This window comes from Macaca thibetana, chromosome 11 (assembly GCF_024542745.1).
Source record: "Macaca thibetana thibetana isolate TM-01 chromosome 11, ASM2454274v1, whole genome shotgun sequence".
Taxonomy (NCBI): Eukaryota; Metazoa; Chordata; class Mammalia; order Primates; family Cercopithecidae; genus Macaca; species Macaca thibetana.
Window position 1 is genome coordinate 79,111,771 of NC_065588.1, and position 14,876 is coordinate 79,126,646.

General features: G+C 35.5%; 1 protein-coding gene across 2 annotated transcripts in view; it reads left to right on the top strand.

Annotated features, from left to right (window-relative positions):
* The window catches only part of TMTC2 (transmembrane O-mannosyltransferase targeting cadherins 2), a 459,067-nt gene that overhangs the window by 235,653 nt on the left and 208,538 nt on the right, over positions 1–14,876 (top strand). For both annotated transcript variants that reach the window (XM_050748326.1, XM_050748327.1), the window contains exon 4: positions 3,951–4,065. In XM_050748326.1, the coding sequence (XP_050604283.1) occupies positions 3,951–4,065 (115 nt within the window). The remainder of the gene's footprint in view (positions 1–3,950; positions 4,066–14,876) is intronic.

Genomic DNA, 14,876 nt, shown 5'->3' on the forward strand with positions numbered 1-14,876 from the left:
CATTTGTTTACAGCATGGCTTACTGAATGTATTAAGCTCAATGTTGAGTCCTACTGCTCAGAAAGAAATTCTTTTCAAAAGATTCTTGCTCATTGCCAGTGCACCTGGTCACCCAAGAACTCTGATAGAGATGCACAAGGAGATTAATGCTGTTTTCATGCATAGTAACACAGTATTTGTTCCATAGCCCATGGATCAAGGAATTATTTTGACTTTCAAGTCTTCTAATATAAGAAGTAACTTTTCGTAAGGTTGTAGCTTCCTTAGACAGTGATTCCCCGGATGGGTCTGGGTAAAGTAAATGGAAAACTTCTGGAAAGGATTTGCCCTTCTAGATGCCATTCAGAACATTTGTGATTCATGGAATGAGGTCAGAATATCACCATTAGGAGGAATTTGGAAGAAGCTGATTCCAGGCCTTGCAGATACCTTTGAGGGGCTCAAGACTGCAGTGGAGGAAGGAACTGCAGAGGTCGTGGAGAGAGCAAGAAAAGTGGAATTAGAACTGGGCCTAAAGATGTGACTGAATTGCTACAATCTCATGATAACATATTTACAGATGAGGAGTTGCTTCTTATGGATGAGCAAAGAAAGTGGTTTCTTGAGGTGCAGTCTACTCCTGGTGACCGTGCTGTGAACATTGCTGAAATGACAACAAAGCACTTAGAATATTATGTAATCTTAGTTGATAAAGCAGTTGCAGGGTTTGAAAGGATTGAGACTAACTCTGAAAGTTCTATTGTGGATAAAATGCTATCAAATAGCATCACCTGCTACAGAGAAGTCTTTCATGAAAGGAAGAGTTAATTGATATGCTAGACTTTATTTTATCTTATTTTAAGATATTGTCACAGCTACTCCAGCCTTCAGCAACCATCACCCTTACCAGTCAGCAGCCATCAGTGTTAAGGCAAGACCCTCCACCAGCCCAAAGATTAAGATTCACCAAGGGCTCAGATTATTGTTAGCATTTTTTAGCAATAAAGTATTTTTTAATTAAGGTGTGTCATTGTTTTTTAGACATCATGCTATTGCACACTTATTAGACAATATTATTGTGTAAATATAACTTTTATATGCACTAGAAAACCAAAAAAAATATGTGACTCACTTCATTGTGACACTCACTTTATTTTGGTGGTCTGAACCTACACCCACAACATCTCCACGATATCCCTGTATATGTCTGTTGTCAACAGGAGAAGCACTTATTAGTTTATTATTTATTTGAGATGTAAGTATCTAAAGAAATCAATTTCTTTCGCTGGAAGTATGTCTTAAAATATTCAAAGGTATGTCTTTGTATTAGTTTTTTTAATCATCTATGTTCTAGGACTACTATCAAAATGGGATACCATTATAATGAGGATTTCCTGGTGCTTCAATTAACATTTGAATGCATTTCTCAGAGAGATTCCAATGTAAATATATTCTCTTTTACTAATCACACAATCAGAGCAGAACTTTGGGAGGAATGGGGGTTTTAAAATTGCCTAATTATTAAAAATTTCCATAGAGGCATATCTTATTAATTTGTGGTATAGAATATGTATGGTATTATGCCTATTATGTTTAAAGATAATTATAATTTATTTTACTGTTTTCCTACTTTTTCTTTTCATTTAGTAGTTTAATTTGACAATACTTTACACTATTTTGTCTTTTAATTTAAAGGATACAATTTTCTATGGACTCATAATGCCGAGGCCTCTGTGAATGTTGGTATGTGAATGTTGGTTTGCAGTGAAAGATGAAATGTGGTATGAAAATGTTAGGTCGAGGAGAGAAAAAGTTTGGAAACAGCCAGTGTCGGATTAGCGTTTTTGCTCTAACACTTCAGTATTAACTTTACAAATTCTTTAGTGCCTCCAAGCGTGGTGGCTCACGCCTGTAATCCCAGCACTGTAGGAGGCTGAGGAGGGCGGATCACGAGGTCAGGAGATCGAGACCATCCTGGCTAACACGGTGAAACACCGTCTCTACTTAAAATACAAAAAAATTAGCTGGGTGTGGTGGCGGCGCCTGTAGTCCCAGCTACTCGGGAGGCTGAGGCAGGAGAATGGCATGAACCAGGGAGGAAGAGGTTGCAGTGAGCCGAGATCGTGCCACTGTACTCCAGCCTGGGCGATGAGCAAGACTCCATCTCAAAAATAAATAAATAAATAAATAAACAAACAAACAAACAAACAAATTCTTTAGTGCCTGTGTCTCCTCATCTGGGGAATGGGCACTTATGTAAGGAACTGTGTTGAGAGCTCGGTGAGATGATATATGTCAAGTGTGTGGCATGGTACATGGCACTATTAGCTATTGCATAATTGTGAGTTCAGTGCCTTTCCCCTGTTTTCCACTGGAAGCAAAGAAGGTATATGACGTTGCAAACATGAAGGATTAGTATTCTCTGTAGATAACATAAGGTCATAAAGTGCATTGTATTTAATGTTATTTTTGTAAGAAATGCTTAACTACTATAAATTGTAAAGAGTATCAACTACAATAATATTAATGATAATAGTGATATTTATTGAATGTTTACCATGTTTCAGGCACTGTCTTTGTTTTTTTATTTTGTTTTGTTTTATTTTTTTGAGAGAGGGTCTCACTCTGTCGTCCAGGCTTGAGTGCAGTGGCGTGATCATGGCTCACTGTAGCCTCGACTCTGTGGGCTCAAGCAATCATTACATCTCAGCCTCCCAAGTAGCTGGGACTGCAGGCATGTGCTAACACGCCAGGCTAATTTCTGTATTTTTTGTTGAGACGGGGTTTCACCATGTTGCCCAGACTGGTCTCAAACTCTTCCTGAGCTCAAACAATCTGCTCGCCTCATCGGCCTCCCCAAGTGCTAGTACAGGTGCAAGCCATCGTGCCCAGCCTCAGACACTGCCTTAAACAGCTTGTGTATATTAACACACTTCATCTTCATCATGAAACAGATGAGACACTATTTTCCCAGTTTACAGATAAAGTAAACTGAAGCACAGGAGTTTTAAATTTCTTAGAGGCACACAGGCAAATCGAGATTGAAAGATTCTGTACTTTTTTGCATTAAAATTAAAAACTCAAAACGCTTTCATTTTTCAGGTACAGTCAGTAGTCACCCAAATAAATATATCAACACACATGACCCTTCTTCTCATCTCTATCATTTGCTGGGGGACTCTGCTTTCAGGACTCAATACCCCATCTCCTTGTAGGGAAGTAAGAAGGCAAGAGAAGCAGCCAAGTTTGAGGGCAAAGTTCATTGGAGAGCCGTACTATGGGGGCAATTATTGGTGCTGCGCCTTTTGTTATTTTTAATGTTGAAAAATTACTATTATTTGTGGAGAACAAAGAGGGTACATAGAAAATATATTTAATTTTCAACATGATTAAGTGTAGAAATAGCTATTTTCAGGGAAGTGAGCTCATAAGCAGAAAGAGTACAAAAGAACATTATATCTATAATGTTTTATTGATGTATTCTGATGCCTGGTAAGCTTCTTTATAGCTTTGATCTTGTTTAGTTTTTTTGCTTTTCATCTCCAGATCTTCTATGCCATTTATCAGTTCTTTTATACTTGAATGAAATATTTGTTTATTTTAAGATCATTTCTTGCAGTTTCTGGCCTAGTAAGTATACAATAATTTCAGACCATGAAGACCCCTACTGAAATCTGGAAGAGCATGAAGCCTTTGTAGGTGATCTTAAGATAACATTGTTCTTGGCCTTATGATGAACTGTATATGTATATCTGCTTTGAGACATAATAATTACTTTAATTTTTTAAGGCTTTGATTATATTTAATCTCCTGGCTTGATGAAATGTTAGAGTATAAAGGAAATAAATTTTCCTTCTTAAAAATGTTTTATGATGGTTTTCTCTCCCCGTGGTACTTCCTGATGGCCTGATATTATGTCATGTATAATTGGATTGATGCTCAGTCTGAGAATTTCTTTTTCTTCTTGGCAGCATGGGGTAACCTTGGAAATGTTCTGAAGAGTCAGAGCAAAATTTCTGAAGCTGAAAGCGCCTATAGAAATGCTTTGTATTACCGCAGCAACATGGCTGACATGCTTTATAATTTGTGAGTATGCCTTGCTTTCTCTGGTTTGGTTCATCTTTGAAACCTGCAGTAAGAGGGACTATTGATTTAACTGCTGGAAATGGAGATGATGATAGCTATTGTACTGAAATGGTCTTTTTGTTAATCATGCCTCTGAGACTATTAGGTGGATGGTGGTTGTGATTTCTTTGTTTTGGACCACATCATCAATATTCATGTGTACTTATGTGTTATGCCTGAATTTTGGGGAAGCGGTATGCCATGTTACATAAACATTGGTTTAAATATTTTTTAGTTCTTAAAATGTTTGTTCCATTCATACTTAGATGAGTTCATAAAATAAGCCTGTTACGTATGAGAGTTATGTAAATCATGCATTGATCATTAGCATTATTAATTTTTTGAGACAGTATTTCACTCTGTGGCCTGGGCTAGAGTTCAGAGGCACTGTCATAGCTTGCTGCAGCCTCAAACTCCTGAGCTCAAGCCATCCTTCTGCCTCAGCCTCCCAAAGAGCTAAGACTGCAGGTGCTTGTCACCATGCATGGCTAATTTTTAAATTTTTTTGTAGAGATGGGGACTCACTATATTGCCCAGACTGGTGCCTAACTCCTGGCCTGAAGCAATTCTCTTGCCTTACCCCGCAAAGTGCTGGGATTATAGGTGTGAACCACTGTGCCCAGCCTTGATTATTAATGATAGATTTTGTCTTCCATTTAAAAAAAATTGCCGTATCAAAGTATGTATAGAATATGCGCTACACCAGAAAAGTGAGTGAGTAAGGTCATGGTTCTTTTTTGTTTTCCTCTTCATAGGCACTGATGCTTATTAGTGAGGTTGGGATCATTTAGGATATTATTATATGTTGGGTTAGAAAAATCCCTAGGGGAAAAACCGGTTTTGTTCTTTGAGTGGACAGTCCTAGCTGGTGCAATGAGATGTGAGTAGATAAATGCAAAACAAACTCACATATCTTCTTTGTCTCTTATATTTATGAGAACATTTTGTTTATAAGTAACAGAAATCCAGTTTAAGCTTGCCTGAACACACCAGAGAATGTATAAACTCCCCTAACTGGAAATTCCTGGGTTGACTAGATGCAGGCCTAGTTAGATCTAGTGCCTGATTGTGTTTCAGGAATGTTTCTCCATTTTGTGGCTCTGGTTTCTTCTGGGTTTGCTCCATTTTCTGTGGTACTCTATAACAATGGGAAAGATGACTCCTGTGCCTTTGTGAATATAGATAGCATCCTTATTCTTCTCAATCTCAGAAGGAAAGAGAACTGTTTTGTCTCAGTGTCTATATTAATCCCGGAAAAAGTTGTTGGACTGACCCTCCTGCAGTCCTGTGCCCTCTCTTGGTTGAAACACTGAGTGATGTGGGAGGGGCAATGAGTCACTTCCATTGACAGCACTTCCAGAGTTGGAATGGAATGGAGGCAGACCAGTTCTCTATAGGAAGATGACTGATCCTAGGAAAAATAAGATGCTTGCTGCTTGAGTTTAGTGAATGCTGTGTGATATTGACAGCATCAGGCTAATCTATAAACTTTTAAAATATGTATTTATGCTCTGGTTACCTGAATCTTTTGTATTGGCTAAGTCTAAAGGCACAGATACTTTAAAATAAAAAAAGGAAGAGAGAAACTGTAGCAATAGATAGCAGCATGTTTTAAGAAAAAATATTTTTGATTAAAAATAATAATAAAAAAATAAAAGAAAAAAAGAAAAATCTAGATATTTAAGGGAAAGCAGACAGGATAAGCTCTGCTTTGATTTTTTGTTCATACGTTGCCGTTGTGTTTAACCTCATAGGCTTTAATACTGGGATCCCAATCTAGCGGCCTGTGGTCTGAATTAGGTCAGCAGATACGTTTTGTGTTGGCTTGCACAGTGTGTAATTTTCTCTTTGGCACCTGGAATTCTTTCACATGAAGCACACCTGCTCCAGTGCACTGTTCTTTCCACCTACTCTCTTCTGTGTCCTGTTTCACCATGTATCTTACCATCTTCTTTGCTGAACTAATTTGAATGTGTATCTGTTTCTTTTCTTGAATGAAAATACATATCTAGGTACTCCTACAAAGGCTCAAGTCCTCTTCATCTAAATGGTGTTATATTACTATATTTTATTAATATTATTTTTATTTTATGAAAAAGAACCTTATGAGGTTAATATATTCACACATATGTTCTTTACACTTTTTGCATCTGACAGTGATGTCAGAGGAGCCTCTTGCCTTGCAGTATGGGATATTGCTTTCCTGGCTCCCATCCTTCATACATTTTTGGAAGAAAAGTAAGCTGAACAACCAACACCTCTTCACTGAAATGTTTCTCTCTGTCTTATCCATAGTCCATGGTTAACATGTTGCCCACCTCTTTGTGATACCTGTTGGACAAGGATTCAAAGCATTTATCCAGGCTTATTCTTTACTGAGAAGAGAAATGTATTCAGTTAGAAAATTTCACTTGACATGCAATTTTAAAATTATATCTTAAGACTTTGTCTGTCTGTGGATGCATATGTAAATCATGACAGCATATGAATTGACCTTCCCAAACCCCAGTGAAAAGTCTTTGCTGGAAAAGTGGTTATTGGCAAGATCAGTTTTTCTCCCTAATTGTTGGAAATGGGTTATGTCATAAGTGCCAAATATAGTTTCACAACATTTTTTACTAATATGATGGGTCTTTAAGCCACACTTATCTGTCACCCTAAACGGAGAAGCTTAAATTCCACAAGAAATATTGGCAATGATTTGAAAGTACTGGCTTTGACAGAATTCTGATATCAATAATTCTATTTTAAAATAGGTAAATTTTTCAATGATTTTAAATCAAATATTTTAAAAAATACACCTACACCTTTGCAATATATAATATTATAAATAAGTTTGGTATCATATTTATAGGAACAAACATTTTGTCTACTTATTTGCATAGGTAGAAAAAGAAAAGTTTTCTCATAGAAAGTTTAGAGACTGTTAAAGAGCAAATTTTAGTTTTGAGATGTACATAATTTTCTCTGGTGTGCAGAAGTTACTCCTTGTTCTATCTTAACTCCTAAAAGAGAAGGAAATTTCTTTGCTCAGTCTTTCTAGGACATATAACATGATAATACCTGTTTGAGATAATAGCATGCATTAATCACTTGTCCTATCATCAGTTACAGTTATGTCTTTTAAAGATGTTTATGACAGAGGCATAGAACAAACCTATTTGTGTTAATTGGCATGGAATACCTACATTTGTTCATGCATTTTACAAGGTTTTGGGAATTGTAAGCTTCTGTTAGGCCCTCAGCGTAACAGATGTACATATATTACTCAATGTAATATATGTAATATATGTATATAGTAACATATGTACTACATCTAAGTAGCACATATGAATATTGTTATAGGTAAAGATAGAGGAAAAATAGGGATGATCTTGGAAAATACAAAGTAAACAATCGTATGAGTGATGTAGATTTCTATCTGAAATTTAAGGAACATTACTTTATAAGATCGTAAATATTTGAGGACAGCTTTTTTCAGGAATGAAATCAAGTTATATCCCAGAGGTATACACAAAGAGTTATATTCCATGTTTGTAAAATGATGGGATAATTTTAATTTTTTTTCTTTAGTAGCAGTAGCTTTAATTACCTCTGTGTGCTAAATGTTCTTCTTAGTTCTTTACGTACGTTATCATAGTTTTTATTCCAAGGAAGCCTATAACACAAGGAAGCTGAGACTCAGAGGTAGTGTGTCTAAGGTCACACAGAAAGTAAAGAGAGGAACCAATATATGAACCTAAGACATTCTGACTGTGTGTGTAACACTTGTATTTCTTTTTTTAATTCTTTCTTTTTATTATTATACTTTAAGTTCTGGTATACATGTGCAGAATATGCAGGTTTGTTACATAGGTATACATGTGCCATGGTGGTTTGCTGAAGCCATCAACCCGTCATCTACATTAAATATTTCTGCTAATGCTATCCCTCCCCTAGCCCCCAACCCCCAACAGGCCCCAGTGTGTGATATCCCCCTCCCTGTGTCCATGTGTTCTCATAGTTCAACTCCCACTTATGAGTGAGAACATTTGGTATTTGGTTTTCTGTTCCTGTGTTAGTTTGCTATGAACTATGGTTTCCAGCTTCATCTATGTCCCTGTGAAAGGCGTGAACTCATCCTTTTTTATGACTGCATAGTATTCTGTAGTGTATATGTGCCACATTTTCTTTATCCAGTCTATAATTGTTGGGCATTTGGGATTGTTCCAAGTCTTTGCTATTGTGAATACTGCTGCAGTAAACATACTTGTGCATGTGTCTTTATAGTAGAATGATTTATAATCCTTTGAGTATATACCTAGTAATGGGTCAAATGGTATTTCTGGTTCTAGATCCTTGAGGAATCGCCACACTGTCTTCCACAGTGGTTGAACTAATTTACACTCCACCAACAGTGTAAAAGCATTGCTATTTCTCCATATCCTTTCCAGCATCTGTTGTTTCCTGACTTTTTAATGATTGTCATTCTAACTGGTGTGAGATGATATCTCATTGTGGTATTTCTTCAGGCAGAAATAAACCAAAGGTTTGGGAAAAAAGCCTCAATATATATGTTTCAAATTTAGAAAAAAATAACCTTTACATAGAGAAATAAAATATTTAGAATTAAATATATTAGAGAATATAAGGTTTTAGTAACTGTTAGTGAGTTTACTGAATTCATGGTATAGAATTTTGTTAAAAAATGTATCATTGGATTTGCACACCTGTGCTAAGAGCTGCCTTCAAGAAGAAAGTGCTACAGAAGGCATTTTTAATTCTAAATCTATTAATTATAACGTTGCTTGATATCATTTGAATCCATGCTTACAGACAGTAGTTATATAATATGAAATTTAAACAGTAGTTAATTCTATTCTTAATAACAATAGATATCATGCATTTATTGTACAGCCTTGTATTTAGCCTTTTATTCATATCGTCAAATTTACTAAAATCTGTTATTTCATACAAAAAATTATTAAGACCAGGTTTAATAGATTTGCATTATGAGGTTGGTTTGTCTTTTCACGTATAATACATTTTCAGAGACAAAGCAGATGAATCATGGCTCAATGATTTACACTGTCTAATTTTATAAGTATAGAGTTCACTTCCAACCTCTTCACTACACCACTCACTGCAATGTGAAATATAATTGATTTTTAGGCTAAGAAATAGTCAATGTCTTTTCGTTGTTGTTATGGATTTGTTTCAGTCTGTTCCAAATGATATTTAAAATGGTAATTCAATAGAACATTAAATATTATATTAGGAATTAGATTTCAGAATGCAGGTGAATTTAACATGCTATAGTCAATTCTTGATTATCTTACCTAATGGAAGAATTATGTCTGTTGATGATAGAGATTTTGCTACTGAAAGTTAGTTGTCGTTTTGTTCTGTGTTGTAAGAATCTGAGTAAATACCCAATCCGAGAAGCTAAGAAATGAGCAAGAAAATAAACTAAAAATTTAAGAGAAGTAAAGAGAAAATATAAATAAATCAGAATGCAGAGAAACAATAGGAAGTAATGCATAATCTAAGATCTTGTTCTCTGGAAGATCAGCAGCTCTGGGTAAGGATAATACAGAGCAAATTATAAAATCTCAAATATACAATTTTAAGAATGAGAAAAGAGTTATAACTGGATATATGCTTAAAATAATAAAACACTAATAATATATATGAAAATCCTACTAATATATATACTTCTTCCTGGAAAATATTAATGGTCAATTTGGCCCAAGAAGAGATAGGCAATCTCAATCAAAAACGTTGGAAAACTTTGGAAACAATATTAAGGAATTATCTCAACAAGGAACTGAGTCAAGGCATCTCACAAGTGAGTTCTGTCAAATCTTTGATGAAGTGATATTTCATGCAATAATTAGACTTCTTATGTATTTTTTATTAAGCTAGATAAAACTGATTACAAAGTAGCTGACTACATTTAACACACCCATACACACAAGGACAACAACAACAACAAAATAGAACAAAAAGCAAATAAACAAGAACCATACAACCCACAAAAGGCCAGTTACACAACAAATATAAATGTATATACATGTTTTAAAATTAATATAGTGGATGTAGCCCATATTAAAGATTAAACACCATTATCAGATAGTCTAAGATTTATGGTGGGATATTTAATGTTACAATTAAATTACTATACTCTTTCAATTTAAAAAGTCAGAGGATTAAAAAATATCATTTCTAGAAATGCCAAGAAGGCATCTGATCAGCAGCTACCTTGGAAAGCAAACTTATAAATAAACTAGGAATAAATAATTCTGTATCATAATAAATATCTGTCAAAAGTTAATTACTACATTTAGTGTTGAAGCATAGTGGCCATTTCCATTAATATTCAACTTCTTGGGGTAGTGACATTTTCTTATTCATTATTATATCCTGCATACCTAGAAAATTTCCAATTGCACTGATCTTTTAAATAAGTTATGAAATCCATATCAGAGCAGAATGTATCCCATTTTTCAATAAGTGATAAAACTAGTAATGAGTATTAGGAAAACCACATTCTTTGAATTATGTAAGTATATTTTGATCATTATCACTAAACACTTCTGGCTTATAAAGAGCTTTCTTGAATTGGACATTTGTTTCATTTTCTTGCAGTTTCAGAAACAAACACATTTATATTAGGGTTGACTCCTGTATTAGTTTCCTAGGACTGCTGTAACAAAAATACCACAAGGTACATAGCTTAAAATAGAAATTTATCATTTCACAGATATGAAGACTAGAAATTCGAAGTCAAGGTGTTGGCAGGGCCATGTTCCCTCTGAAACCTGTAAAAGAATCCTTCCTTGCCTTTTTCTTGTGGTTTCTTGGCGATCTTTAGCATTTCTTGTCTTGCAGCTGCATAATTCCAGTCTCTGACTTCGTTGTCACATAATGTTATGTGTTTCTATCTTCACATGGCCATCTTCTTAAAAGGACATCAGTCATACTGGATTGGGGCCTACCCATAATATTGAGTTACATCTGTAATGCTGTTTCCAAATAAGGTCACATTCTGAAATAGTAGAGGTTAGGACTTCAACATACCTTTTTGGGGGGTTGAGGGGGACATGATTCAACCCATCACATCTCCTTACCTCCCTATTAGTAGCTTCAGTGTAAGAGAGAGGGCCCAGCCAGGAAATTTTAATGGAGAGAGTGAAAGAGTGGGACAAGTAAGACTGTTTTAAAAAGCTAACATTTTGAACAAATGTCAGTGGTGCGTGTGTATATGTGTGTGTATGTATGTGTGTGTATGTATATGTGTGTGTGTATATATTATATATATATCATTATATATGTGTATATATTATATATGTATATATAATATATAAGACATATATATATAATGATACCAAGAAATCTCTTAGGGAGAGGTAGTTTAGGTTGAGACAGCAATAAAAGAAATATGTGGTGAAGAATTGACACCATAGATTCAATCCTTTTTTTTTTTTTTTTTTTTTTTTTTGAGACGGAGTCTTACACTGTCGCCCAGGCTGGAGTACAGTGGCATGATCTCAGCTCACTGCAACCTCCACCTTCCAGGTTCAAGCAATTTTCCTGCCTCAGCTTCCTGAGTAGCTGGGTTACAGGCACCTACCACCACACCTGGCTGATTTTTATATTTTTAATAGAGACGGGGTTTTGCCATGTTGGCCAGGCTGGTCTCGAACTCCTGACCTGAGGTGATCCACCCACCTCAGCCTCCCAAAGTACTGGGATTACAGGCATGAGCCACTGCGCCCGGCCTTTTTAGATTCAATCCTAGTAAGAGTATGAGAGATGTTTTTGAACATTCAGGGCCAGGTTTTGAGAATATTTGAGGGATTAGAAAGGTCAGAGATTACAGGATACAACTGGTGAGACTACTTGGCATAGAGTTTAAAAACGGAGTTTGGCCTATGAGAAGTGAGGACTGGTGGAAATGTAAGGAAAAGTAATACTTCGGGACAGGATTTCCTGCCAAGTTCGATAGTGGGGAGTATGTGTTGGGGATAGAGGGAGGTGTCTGGGTGATGCCAGGTAAGCCGATTGGTCTCCCAAAATAATTTCAGAAAGATTATCAAGCAGGACTGCCCAGAAGTGTTGGTCATGTCTGACATAGAGCGAAAGAGACTGAGAGATTTTGTTATAATTCTGTTGGCTTGAGGTCACCAGTGCTCTTGGTGTACATCTCAACTGTCTCTTTACTAATTCCTGGAATGAAGTGGGGCAGCTTGCAGGTACCTGTGTTTTCATGTGGCAAGAGCAAGGCCTGACGCTTAGTACATAATGTTCATTTTGTTTTAATTGATAAATATCAATTAATACACAACTATGCTCTTGTGAAACATTCAAATAATACTGAAGAATATGGAGTAAAACATAGAAGTCCCGATTATTGATTCCTCATATCCTTTTCCTCCCCCAGTATAGATCTTACCACGTTTTTGGTAAGCATTTATATGTGTGGTTATGTATACACTTTCAAGTTTTTTCCCCTGCATATATGAATCATTATTAATTTTTGACTGTTTTACATGTGTGCAGATATGTCAGAATTTTTATAATCGTCTTAATTTTAAGTTGTTCATATTGGAGGTGTTAAGATCAACAACATTAATGAATGCTCAGTGGGATGATTTCAAAACTATATTGCTTCATTTTCCGTTTTTCTCATTACAAATGGAGTTTAGTAATTTTTCTTATGTTAATTGGCTCTTTGTAATTTCCTTGGGAATTTACTGTTCATATTTCTTGCCTAATTTTCTATTGTGTAGGCTTTTATTTTCTTACTGAGTCGTAGGGTTGAAAACTTGTGTGTAAGCACACAAACCTATTTTGCATATATCTTCAACTAATTTTTAACATCTCATTTTTACTTATAGCATTTAGTGTATGCAACTTTAATTTCTATATAGAAAAACATCCCCAAGTTCTCTTATTTAAACCCTCTGTATTTTGTGTCTCTCTGAAAATGACCATTTGCAGCCTAATATGTTTTTAAATTGGACATTTTTTGGGTAGCTTTAAAGTTATGTTTGCTTTTTGTTTAGATCATCAGTCTACTCTGGATTCATTATTTTTTGTATTAAGGTATAATTTTTTCCAATGAAAACAAATTCTCATTATAATTTATTGGATACTTACCTATCACCTAGAATAAGTTTAGCTAGATTGGATAAGTTTACCTATCCAATTTATTGGATAGCTACCTATCGCTTAGAATAAATCCCTATACAAACACTGTTCATTGCTATGGACTCTGTTCTGTTGGTAACCCCTGTCAGAATCAAGTTGTTTCAACTACTATAATTTATAGGAAATTTATATTTTAAAAGGCAATCCTCTCATCCTTGTTATTTGTTTCCCACACTTCTTGATTATTCCTGTGTATTTTATCTTCAATGTGAACTGGACCCATAGACTTCTTAAGTTAACTGTAAGTCCGATTAGGGTTTTCATTGGTTTTGCAGCGATTGTATATTGTTCTACTCTTGAATTTTCTCTTCCAGACACATGTATTTCTTTTTCTTTCTTGTTTTTTTTTTTTTTTTTTTTTTTTTTTTTTGAGACGTAGTTTTGCTCTCGTTACCCAGGCTGGAGTGCAATGGTGCGATCTCGGCTCACAGCAACCTCCGCCTCCCGGGTTCAAGCAATTCTCCTGCCTCGGCCTCCAGAGTATCTGGGATTACAGGCATGCGCCACCACACCCGGCTAATTTTGTATTTTTAGTAGAGACGGTGTTTCTCCATGTTGGTCAGGCTGGTCTTGAACTCCGGACCTCAGGTGATCCACCTGCCTCGGCCTCCCAAAGTGCTGGGATTACAGGCATGAGCCACCACGCCCGGCCAGATACATGTATTTCTACATTTCTTTCAATTTTCAAGATTTATTAAAATTTTGTATTTGATTCTCAAAGGTCTCACATATTTGAGATTATTCTTAGTTTTTTAGAAATTATTTTTAATAATGAGAATTAGATCTTTTTCTCTTTTATTCTATTTTAAATTGGTCATTCCTAGTTATTTAGATTTTTTTTCTAGATACGCCTAATTTCAATTTTTTGCTGTTGTTTCTGTATCATAAGTCTTACTTTTATTAGAAGGTTCTTTCTTGGAGTTTTCCCAAATATATTATCTTGCTTTTCCTCTGGTTGGGCCTCTGTACATACTATTTGTGCTGCCTGCAACATTTTCTTTCCTTCCTTCAGATCTCTTTCCACCCTTTATGACATCTTTCTATCCTACCCCCGCCCACCACCTTTTTTGCCTAATACCTATACATCCTTTTTTTTTTTTTTCCTCAGCTTAAGCGATGCTGTCTGGGGAGGTTTCTGGATACCTCTCCCACTTTCAGAGGTGAAAGATAGATATCCCTCCTAGGTCTCACAAAGCCACTTGGCTCTTTTTAGTCTGTATTATGTTAACATTTGTGATAGCATGTTCCTCTTTATATAAAGGAACATAGTATCACAAATGTTAACATGACCCAGATTATAAAGAGCCAAGTATTTATGGTATTTGTGATACCATGTCCTATACCATGTAAAGGAACATGGTATCACAAAATACCATAAAGGAGAATATATAAATGTGATATAAAGGGAACGTGATATCATATGTATAAAGGGGAACATGGTATCACAAATGTTAATATTCAGATTAAAAAGAGCCAAGTATTAGTTGCATTGTGATATTTAGGAGGGAGATCTATCTTTCTTATCTTTTTTTAAAAGATGGGATCTCACTGTGTTGCCAGGCTAGATTTGAACTGCTGGA